The following is an 11635-nucleotide window of genomic DNA, read 5'->3' as shown; positions in this document are numbered from 1 at the left end:
TAGATAAATGAAATGTGGAAAATTCAAACTTAACCCCCCTTTATACAAGTTTGTATCACACCAAAATCTGCTTTAGAATATTGTTAGTAGATTTCATGGTGCAGGTTGAGTCAAAAACCCTTACATACTTTAAGTGTTAATCTGGCTTAGGCATAAGCTTAACCGCCTTTTTTGTTTCGAGCAGCATACTGGTAAATGAGAAGTCTATAATTCAGATACTAGTGACCATGACGATACATTTCCTAAGACTTTGATCAGTTTAGAATGGATATAATCCATTCAACAATCTCTCTCTCTCTCTCTCTCTCTCTCTCTCTCTCTCCAGATTCGACAAGTTTATGCCTGGCAGAGGTGCTCATGTCCATGATAATCTGTTCTCCGTTGTGCTATTACTGACACAGATTAGGGAGAGCATGTAAATTCCCAATATGTAGGGCAATGAACAGGTTCTGTGACAACAGCACATGCAGTGTAAATAAGGCGTAAATCACCAGGTACCTCACTAGCCTCCTCTTCTCTTCCAACAGCGGGCACAACAGGACAACGTAGGAAGACGAATAAACTCTCTCCATTACCTGTTCATTTTCCAACATAAAATGGGTATTGTGGTTATAATGAAAACACTTGATTGGAAAATAAGAGTACATCCTATATCAAGCTTATGCTACTGTGAATAACTTTTCCTAATCTTCTGAAATATAACCTTCAACAGTGACAGTAGCTACATTAATTTTAATACCATCAAAGAGAAGTATGGCTCTTCGTATTCCATTTGATGTAAAGCGTATCTTGGAATCTGCAATCTGCTTCATAATGTCCACTGTCCACATTTTTCAAAAGAGAATCACCTGTATAAGGCACTCACGCCCAGATCAAAAAAAATATTCAGAAGCACCTGCTTGTCAGAAAACATGCTTGAACTATATGATCCTAATCACCAGATGTATGTACCTGTCCGGTTTGTCTTGTTCATATTGACGAGTACTTTACTAATAATCTCAACCAAAAGTTCAGCTTAAGGGCGTTTATCATTATGACGGTCTTTTTTTCAGCAATTCTTTCCTTTCCGAGCTTAATAGGATTATATTCAGGACTCACTTGGATTGTATAGGTCCTGCGGTTTAGGCGACTCCCTAGCCCATTGTGACAGACTTCAGTGACTGAAATCTCACGTTCAGCAGCACCTTGCTTTGCATCATTCGCTTCATTAGTGTCTCTGGATAATAACATTCGTACTAAGGAATCCCTGGCCACTTTGTAAACAGAATGTATGTAAATGTCTCTGAAACTGAGCAAAAGTATCCATTTACTTTCCTTTAGATATCATCATGAAAGCCATCTTACAATTTATATTGTACCGTAAATCTGTGCAGGTAAAGCCCATGATAAAACACCAATGTACAGCCATATGATTTATCAGAGAAAAAAAAGTAACTCAAGAATTTAATATCTACATAATCATCAGTGCAACATAATCATAACAATTTTACTACACGTAACAGTTCATGGTCGAATATTAACAGAAACAAGACCATTTATATATAATAGCACGACTTTGAGGTAACTTTGACAATGATAATGCTAATGACAATACTGACATAATATCACTGTCAAAAACAAGACCGTCAGTGTATCATATTTTAAGGCAATTCTGAGTTTTGACTGATGTATGATATACCACCTTGTCTTCATTCCTACCACTGTCCCGTGAAAGCTTTGGAAATATATGGACCACAAAGTCCCTTTCACGTACATAATGCTATAATTAGTCTCTTACATGATGGTAATCATATACACTTACCCTTTCTCTATTGTCTCATCTTCATCACTTCCTATTTAGTTGGCTGGAATTGTATTCTAAGCAAATCTTACCAAATCTGATGGTTAAGTTCAGTCTGTCGTTTGCAAGTAAACATCTTTTATCTTTCCGATTTTCTTTTCTAGCGAGTTACAGACGACGCTTGTGTATTACCTATTTCCACAGTATGGTGAAAGGGTTCCACACTCATGGGTTCTCCACCTCATGAACGTATTTTATCTATGACGAGATTTTGCCGTGCACGTGCACCGTTCACGGCGGGAGTCAATACTGAAGAGTTGTGTGAGTTACAAGTTGATTTGTAAACGATGGAGAGAATGTTTGTTTGTGGACTGAATACCAAAAACCCACGTGTACGTGAGGCAGGAAGAAAGACTGACTAGGGCTGCAAAGGGGAACGTGACATTCACCATAGTGCTGAATCACTCTGCCGCCGTCACTAATCCTCCCCATTATGCAAGGGACAGTACCTCCCTGGTCTGTGGTTGCTTATCACCTCCGGGTGATATAAGGCAGCTACATTCCCACAGATACTGATGGCATTAACAGACCTCACCAACCCCATGACTGTCACCAGTCCACGCACATGCAAATCATACCAGATTCCCAAGATATCAAGCTCTACCCATATGCCATCCTGTAGTCCGCTTTATTCTGATGTGATAGTGGAGCTTGTGTTGACGTAGCCATAGACGCTGTTGATGCTGCTGTAGCTCTGCCTCTTCTGAGCTTTACTCAGAGTCAACTCGTTCAGATCTATGTACTCATATTCGTGGCCTGTTGGGTCGCCTTCTGAAAAAAAAAAGAAAAAACATTCTAAATTTATATATAGTGCATGAGTTTCTTTAAAATAGCTGATGACATTCTGCTCATTCGGTATTGTATGCAGTTACATTCCAGGGCGTCTGGACAATACAGGCTTCATCCTCTTAGCAAATATCCAGAATATTAGAGATTCTACGCGACAAATGAATTGTTATCCAATATGTATGAATGAAAATTGAAATAATGAAAGAGTTCTGAGATGAACTTTAGGAAAACCCGATATGTAACTGACCATTCGGAGCATTAGATGCTGTTGGAGTGTTGTGAGGTGTTTGAGGTACGTCAACCAACGACAGATATTTACGTTGCCTGCAGATGCAAACGATGAGAAGGGATGAAGTTATCAGCAGGAGGGCGCAGAGAAGTGCCAGCCCTACCACAAACCACAAATCTGCCAAGACAAGATTCACTGGAATAGCTGTAACATTGATAACCGGCGACTCTACGAGCTCCAAATTACTCCTAAATTCAAATATTAAACATGTTCTAAAGGTCTCCACTTTAGAGGTTATTTTAGGGGGAAAGCATCTTTTGTAACTCAGATCTGCATATTCTGAATTTCAATTTCTACCCATACTAAGTATGTAGCGCGTTAGACTCGGCGGTATTTTAGTTCTAGCATTAGATAAGTCAAGCAATGAATGAGTGAAGAGTTAAATCTATTTTATTATTAATGCAAAAATCCAGTACTTAGGAACTACCATGAACACTATACAGCCTCGACCTCTAATAAAATCCTTAACTCTTTGGTATTTGCTCAACAGAATCTAGAATTTGAACGTGTAACATCGCTCTACAAGGAAGATTAAAACCAGTCTAGCTCTCAACCAGGGTGAGTTAAATGCACCTTTCGAGCGTTATTCGGGGTATATTGCACCTGTGGCGGTCCTTCAGGGTGGGTATAACTTACCTCTCGGGCCATCATCCAAGCTGTCTAACGCACTTTTCCTGCCGACATCTAGCGTGAGTTCAATCCACCTATCTCTGTGAATACATTGCGAAACGCACACACATTTCCTCAAGTATCCGGACCACAGCAGAATGCCATCGGCAGCAATATGTCAACCTCCATAAACGTTCAATCTTCACCATCTTTATGGCAAGACTCAGGACCACTATGGTTTGATGGTAGCGACCGAACCAAAACTATGACTAATCTGATGATGTTAGGCCTTTAACCCTATAAAGAATTCAGTGCAGTCAAAGGTCAAACATCACTCATCTTCACTAAATTTATACGATATTTTGGCAAGTAGATTTGTTGGGCAGATGAATGATGACCTGAGGAAGAAAACGATACGCTCCACCTCTTGCGGAGTTAGTAGGCAAGTAGTGCGAATCTGTTCTAAAAACAAAAACAAAAAAAAAGCAAATCGCCAAAAATATATACTTACATACAAAGGTGGTTGGAGGAAAGAGGGTGGTAGGGGGGGGGGATGTTTCGTGCATACATACGAGAGCCTGTATATCCATAAGAAGCGCCCAACGGATGGTAGTAAACTAAGAAATATTATCTATGCCCCCAATTCACAGTCCTAACAGTGCCAAGCCTCATGTCAGGCTTCAAGCACACAATTCATGTGACCTTACCTTTTAAAAGGCCTAAAGACCCAGAATTTCTTGAGTTGGACGTGGTAGAGGTAGCGGTGGTGTCAGGCCTACAGTAGATGGCCCACCTCATGCTGTTTGTCTCATTGAACCGCAAGTACAGATCCGGAGATACGACATATATTGAAAAACCATTCATGGAATCTGTATATGTAACACTACCATTAGCTATGTATGTGGGCTCTTTTTCAAAAAAAGATATCGCCACTTCGTATGTGACCCAGTTAGAGGCACTGACATCCTTTATAGGGAAAGAGTTTCGATTTCGCCAGTCAGTACTACCCCGTAAGATTTGAATATTCCCTTTGTCCTCTTGGTTTCCCATAGATTTGCCATAGAAGTTTAAAGATCCTTTCCTCGTGTTTGCGAAACTCTTGTGGACAGTGGCCTTCTCGAACTGAAAACATCCTGAAACAGAGATGGATCAGATAACTAACAAAACCATGAATTTTATAAACCTTGACTAACATTTCTTACTTAAACTTACTTTATTAGATTGTTTCCTCCTATACCAAAGGGTGTATATTTCTTTTATTGTCAGTGTAAATATTACATACAAAAATCAGACACTGGAAAGAATATGGTGAAAAATCAAACAGAATGTAGAGTTTCGTTTAGGTCGACTAATCTTCTAAGCCTGACCCAGCTACCCAAAGAAGTCACAGCTCTCTGTCCAAGGTGAGGTATATCGCCTGAACCATCGGCAGGGCCAGGATATACACTGCCTTGAATCACTGGCAGGGCCAGGATGTATACTGCCTGGACCAGTGGCAGGGTCAGGATGTATACTGCCTGGACCAGTGGCAGGGTCAGGATGTATACTGCCTGGACCAGTGGCAGGGTCAGGATGTATACTGCCTGAACCATTGGCAGGGCCAAGATGTATACTGCCTGAACCATTGGCAGGGCCAGGATGTATACTGCCTGAACAATTGGCAGGGCCAGGATGTATACTGCCTCAGTCACAGGCAGGGTCAGGATGTATACTGCCTCAATCATTGGCAGGGCCAGGATGTATACTGCCTGAACCACTGACATGGCCAGGACGTATACTGCCTGAACCATTGGCACGGCCAGGATGTATACTGCCTGGACCAGTGGCAGGGCCAGGATGTATACTGCCTGGACCAGTGGCAGGGTCAGGATGTATACTGCCTGAACCATTGACAGGGCCAGGATGTATACTGCCTGAACCACTGGCAGGGCCAGGAGCTATATCGATCCTCTGAGAAAAATAAGGAAATTTTTGAGTCATCAAAAATCGCTTGAAAATAATGATACGGGACGTAACTTTCATGTGTTGATATCTAAACTACTTTTAGTACAACTTCACTTCTACACAGACACGGTGTTATTCCCTCAATATTTGGAGTGGACGCTTCACCAGTTACACTCGCTATAAAAAGAATGGAAGTAATGTCCCAACCCCCCCCACCCCCCTGCTCAACACATACCAAAATATAACTCCCAACCCCTTACACACACACACACACACACACACACACACACACACCAGACTATAAGTGCTTCAGGATACAGACTAAGGGAAACTGAATACTACCTTTGCAGATATTCTGAACGGGACTTTGCTGTCAACAATGAAATATAATTTTACGCCGAGAGTTTAATCCATGTCGTCCGCTGGAGACATTATAACCATCCAGGGTAGAACTCGCGGGAGGAGGGAAAGATTGCGTTGCTTGGAATTATAATCAATGGACATGTTTGTTGATTGAGGAGGGTCTCTCTCTCTCTCTCTCTCTCTCTCTCTCTCTCTCTCTCTCTCTCTCTCTCTCTCTCTCTCTCTCTCTCTCTCTCTCTCTCCAAACACCTACTTCCTGGACAGTCGTATGCAACGTTGATGAAGTTTTCTGTGGTGACGTAAACATGCTCCGAGATGTCGCTCACCACCCATTCGTCCTCCTGGGAATCTGCCAGGTGTACGTGCAAACTGTGCCCCACGCGCCGGATAACCAGCCTGGCATATTCTGTGGACGTCAGTAGATAAGAGTAGTATTTAGGTCACTTAAAACTGTCATGAAACTAAACCTAAAGTAATCAGTGTTACAGATAATCATCAGTAATAACAGAGGAGTGAGAAGCACAAATAACATTTAAACCGAACTATGGTCACTCAAGGCGAACACCTAGAACCAACAGTGGTTATAATGTACGAAATCTTTCGTTATTTCCTTAAGAGTCACTGGATTTACGTATATTTCAACCATATACAACTAGCTGGATTGACACTTACCGTCGTTAGTGAACAATGTATGACATTGAACATCCTTTTTTCCTATGTTGTAGCCTAGCTGAACAAGGCACTTGTCGTTCAGATAAACCGTTGACAAGGTTCTGTCGAAGAGGTGTTGGATGGTAATAAGGGTGCTGCCGGAGTCGTTCAGGGCGAACTCAGGGCTCCTGTTGTCTTTGTCCACAGGATATAGAAAGCATTCTGCAGGGCAAGAGAGAGAGAGAGAGGGAGAGAGAATGGCCGTTAATGCTTCAGTGAACCAAAGAGAAACTATATATAAGCAGCATCATAGGATGCAAGAAAGAAGGAATGTCTTTTCTTTTCCCACTTTAAAGGGTTCCCGTCCTTGACAGAGGTCCTAACGGAGGCCAGCTTTTGAAATACATAAAGGCAAAGAAATAAAGAAAAAAATATAATCCAAGAATTCTAAGGATGTGGATTGCCTGTCCTTAAAATGGTGCAATACGTAGTTCCTACAGAACACTAGAGAAGGTAAAGAATTTCAAAGATTAGCTGTGAAGGGAAACACAACAGTCCATCCTAGAGAGAGAGAGAGAGAGAGAGAGAGAGAGAGAGAGAGAGAGAGAGAGAGAGAGAGAGAGAGAGAGAGAGAGAACCATTCGGTGGAGAGAAAGTAAGCCGTGCTGAGAATTGAGAAAGGGGATGTGAACTGCTGTTACCTGAACTCTGTCGAGAGGGAAAGCGAAAAGAGGAGCCCATCAGCAGGACCTGAAATATCATAAGCTATGATGTAAATGTCTTCAAAGTCCCTAAAATAGAAAGGCCAGGCATAAAGCAGTGGCCCCTTAACTGATGGTGTGAGTACACAATGATGTTTCCATAATCAGAGGTAGTCCTACAATAAAATTTCCGAAGTGGACGGTACAGTACAGGTGTACAGAGACTCCCTGGTGGAGAGCACAGGTGTACAGAGGTCTCCCTAGTGTAAAGTGTCTCCCTGGTGAAGGGTGCAGGTGAGCAACGAAATCTCCTTAGTGGAGGGTACGGATGTACAACGTCGCCCTGTTGGATGGTATATAAGTGTACAACCATATCAGCTTGGTAGAGGGTACAGTTGTACATCAATATGTCCATGATTTACGGTACACGTGTACGAGAGAAAAAGCCTGACAGAGGGTACAGGTGGGCGATCTCTCTCACACAAACTGGCCTGCTTTCTCTTGCATACAATTCTACGCATGAGGTCTCTCTGGAAGAGCACAATATGCATTACCCCATGTTAGTAGATATTGAGTCATTTGTCAAACATATTGACTGACATGGTGTCATATTTATAACGCTGATCACACACCGTGTTGTGAATGACACGGTGTGACTCCACACGCTTTATCCTTCCCGAGACACTCCCGAGGAAAGTGTCCGTCCGATACATTTGTTCCCCAGAAGGGACGGACGTCCGTCAACGGGTCGGGGAGAATATCATACATCCGTCACCGGCAAACGAACCTTACAATTTTCTTTCACCAAGAAAATGTCATTTAGTCCGCTGAATGTTGCCATAAAACGTGGAGATAATAGAAAGCCATTTCTTCCCAGAAACTGTGCCGTCCTGTGTTCTTGATGAGTGATAGTACAGAAGCGACGCAGCTTTTTTACTTAATTTTATGCAACATTTGCACCTTTCAAGAGATCATTAAGAGGTGATGTACAGACGATGGTGATCAACGATAACCATTATGACCAAATTGGGAGAAGAAAGATGGAAAGAACATGGGCGGTGGTGGTGGCAGTGGAGGTCGATGGTGGCCAGGGTAAGCGTAGCCCAAGTGTAGATTTCAGAGGTTTTCTCGTTATCACACTTACGTCCTGTCTACTGGCTGATGCTCGTAAAGCCAAAACCTTGGGACATACCTAAAAAAAAATAAGCATCTAAGTCATGAACGTTTTCAGGTTAACATATCGAGTCAGACTCGATGAAAGCGGGTAGAGGTGTGGTTGTTGTTGTCAAGGGGCCATGGGTCCGAACTCCGTATGTCAGGTCCCAGTCCTGTTTCATATGTAAACCGAAAACCTTAGACTTCACCTCGTCATCGTTACATAATATACTTCATGTATTTCCTTTCCTTTAAAGTCTCGTTGCTGTCCTAATTTTGGACGTATAAGTTTCCAAAAGACAGAAAGGACACCTAAAACATTATCTCCACCCCATAAGATCCCTCCCAGGCTTCACTTGGCTCCCTTCTCTGTTCCCTCTCTTGGAAAAGTAAATTTGGAGGGGAGGATTTCCAGCCCCCAGCTCCCACCCCTTTTAGTCGCCTTTACACACACACACACACACACACACACATCACACTTCATATGCAATATATATATATATATATATATATATATATATATATATATATATATATATATATATATATTTGTATGTATGACATATGCTTAATCTCGGTCTACACCACTAATCTCTATACCAACCGGAATTGTGATGATGTGGCTATTCACTACTGAAGCAACCGGAAGTTGAGTCAGTCATTTGCTTTTACTGAAAAAAAATGTAAAGCACAATGAATCCACCTCACTCGTCTACGACTGTCAGTGAAAAAAAAAAAAAAGAAACCATCAAATCAAAGCTGATCAATTTCAGTCTTAGATATATTGCCAACTAAGCAGCTGGCTTAGGAAGGTCACCCTACACAATATAAAAAAATAAAGAAAAGCATCATTAACAGTTCCTCGGTTCATTTATCGTGAAATGCTTGAGCAGGATTAGTTAAGGTTAGATCAGTGTTTAACAGGTGTGAAGGATGGCAAAAGATGCACGCAAATCTATGCCCAATAAGTTTATCACTAAGGGGGATAAGGTAACTATATTCATGAAGTTGCTTGTGAAATTCTTGGAACAAATGTAAGGATGGGCAATCAACATGGCTTTAAAAGGAATAAATCATCTTTTACAACTCTGCAAAAATACTCCAATGAAATCTATATCAAGAAGAAGGCCCCTATAGCTTTAGGTCATATAATATCAGGAAACATAAAAAATCTTTTAAAGTCGCAGGCAAAAGTTTATAATGTATGCACGGATGTTACATTAAATCAGCTTTTGTCGGTGACTTAGAGATTTGTTGATTAGCTAAAGACAAACAGCAATGACTTAAAAATCCCTCCTATCAGTCTTTTTTGTATTAAAACCTTATTTCATATGACCATGAATACGACATAAAAATCTGCTGATGGCAAAATTGTTAAGGACTGATACTTGAAACTATCCTGCCAATAGAAATTAGGAGCAAAGTCAAAGAAAAGGCCAATGAAATTTAGATGTACTAATAAGGCTTTAGAGGCAACCCGTGACACATGCTCGGCCGTAACATGTCATCCATATATCGTTACTCACTCTCGACAGCTGCCGTGGCGACGGCGAGGACGCAATGTAGCCAAAGAAAGCACAGCCAAAACATTTCCTTTCTTCTGTTCTTTTTCAGGTCTATTTCTTGTCCTTTAATGCACTGAAAACTTACAGTTACTGATGATCACCCTGGGTGTTTGTCTCTGGGAGGAGAGACCGCGGGGCACTACCAGCTCTTTGCCTTGACTATGTACTGAAAGGATGTGTTTGTCTACAGGAAATGGTGAGTTGCTGTGAATTTCACCGCATTGTTTAAAATTTCAGTCAATAGTGTTCACATGTCCTTTACCCATCTTTATTTGCTCATCACGAGAAGAAAGGAATGTTTCAAAGATTCTTTTTTTGTAGTCAGGTCCACTAAGAGAAGGAAAGGGTCACACAAAATCAGATTTTGTTGAAGGGTCAGAGCATGAGCTCTCCTTTTTTTTTTTTTTTAGATCCTAATAAATCATCCCTCAGTAATCACATTACCAAAAATCCAAATACAGATTTCATTACACTGATGAGAGTTATCAATCAATATACCAAATTTTCAAATTATAATAGCCATTAAATTATGAAAAAGTAGTGTTACACAAATTTACCTGTCCAAGAAACAGAATCTGAGACATATAAATCAAGGTTATCCCAAAAACTAAGTATCCACAAAATATTCTAATAGGTCGTCAACTGGAACTTTAGTGAACAGGATGACATTTAAACTTACAAGTATGAAACCATAGTCGACCTGGGGATTATCACGTTCGTTAACTAAATCTATATTGTTTATGATATTAAAAATTGATATATTACCAACCAGTGGACATGATAAAGGAACTAATTTTGAGAACTTGTACGTGATTGAGGCTACTAAAATTATGTAATACACGAAAACGCGCTCGGGATTTACCGTGTCTCATTTTCCCTCATGTTTATCAGCATACATAAGCTGTAACAACCCACCGTCGCTCCACAAAGTGCTTCACTGACGACGCCTTAACTTAGTGGCAGGTCACATTACGTGACCTGATCTTACCTAGCAATCTCCAGAGAAATGAGTTTGGTGGCCCAACCTACTTGATGTTTGGGAGTGGCAGATTAAAAGATGCCGCTATAACAGATGGACAGAGGTCAGAGCTTGCGACATTCGACTTGTGACCTGACCTTCTCGCCTCTTATATACTCTGGTATCGTCGCAGGAAGGGAGTCAGGCAGTTGACTCGTTCTATCCAGTACCTATAGTCTTGGCGATGTAACACCAGATCCAAGTCGCCCTTTGGACGATTCCAACATCAGTAGAAGTCCCAAAGTGACTCCTGACGTTTCATCTGTCTGGCAGGTTTCACTGTGGTGCCTCATCTCTAACGCGTACCATCACTAGCATTATAGATCCAGCGTCAAAACCATCTTTCATTTCTCACCCTGCCACAACTGATCTCTCTTTTCTAACTATAATCCTCTCTCCTCCAAGAGTTCATTGCCCCAGGGCTATTTCACCTTATGTACTTTTAGCAATAGAGCACCATAGTTACTGTTTAACGTGTTTCCTGTATCTCTCTGTTATACCACTCCACCAACTCAACAGAACACCCGCTTAAATTTTAACACAATATAGTAAGTACTGACCATATTCATGTCTGGACAGGCTAAAAACAGCCATAATGGAAAGACAGAATCCGAAGAGCCCACTCCGAGGAATGGCTGCAGAATGACCCTTAACGTTTAGGTCATACGCGATTGTGATGGGAGATCAGGGGTCACCTCCGGTTAGTGGTGG

General features: G+C 41.4%; 1 protein-coding gene across 3 annotated transcripts; it reads right to left on the bottom strand.

Annotated features, from left to right (window-relative positions):
* Window positions 1-1404: 1404 nt before the first annotated feature.
* Window positions 1405-11631, bottom strand: LOC139760618 (uncharacterized). 3 transcript variants are annotated; one of them, XM_071684009.1, is made up of 6 exons: window positions 11485-11631; window positions 6507-6707; window positions 6088-6240; window positions 4235-4660; window positions 2877-3035; window positions 1405-2611 (listed from the first exon to the last, which is right to left on the bottom strand). In XM_071684009.1, exons 1-6 carry the CDS (start codon window positions 11516-11518, stop codon window positions 2469-2471), a joined length of 1116 nt encoding a protein of 371 aa, XP_071540110.1. In that variant the 5' UTR covers window positions 11519-11631; the 3' UTR covers window positions 1405-2468. The 3 variants fall into 3 exon arrangements, with proteins under 3 accessions (XP_071540110.1, XP_071540109.1, XP_071540111.1); XM_071684008.1 differs by lacking the exon at window positions 11485-11631 and adding an exon at window positions 9868-10067; XM_071684010.1 differs by lacking the exons at window positions 2877-3035; window positions 11485-11631 and adding an exon at window positions 9868-10046 and having other exon boundaries at window positions 2327-2611.
* Window positions 11632-11635: the final 4 nt, after the last annotated feature.

Source organism: Panulirus ornatus, chromosome 37 (assembly GCF_036320965.1).
Source record: "Panulirus ornatus isolate Po-2019 chromosome 37, ASM3632096v1, whole genome shotgun sequence".
NCBI lineage: Eukaryota > Metazoa > Arthropoda > Malacostraca > Decapoda > Palinuridae > Panulirus > Panulirus ornatus.
The sequence above is the reverse complement of the archived record's forward strand: the minus strand, read 5'-3'. Positions and strand labels throughout refer to the sequence as shown.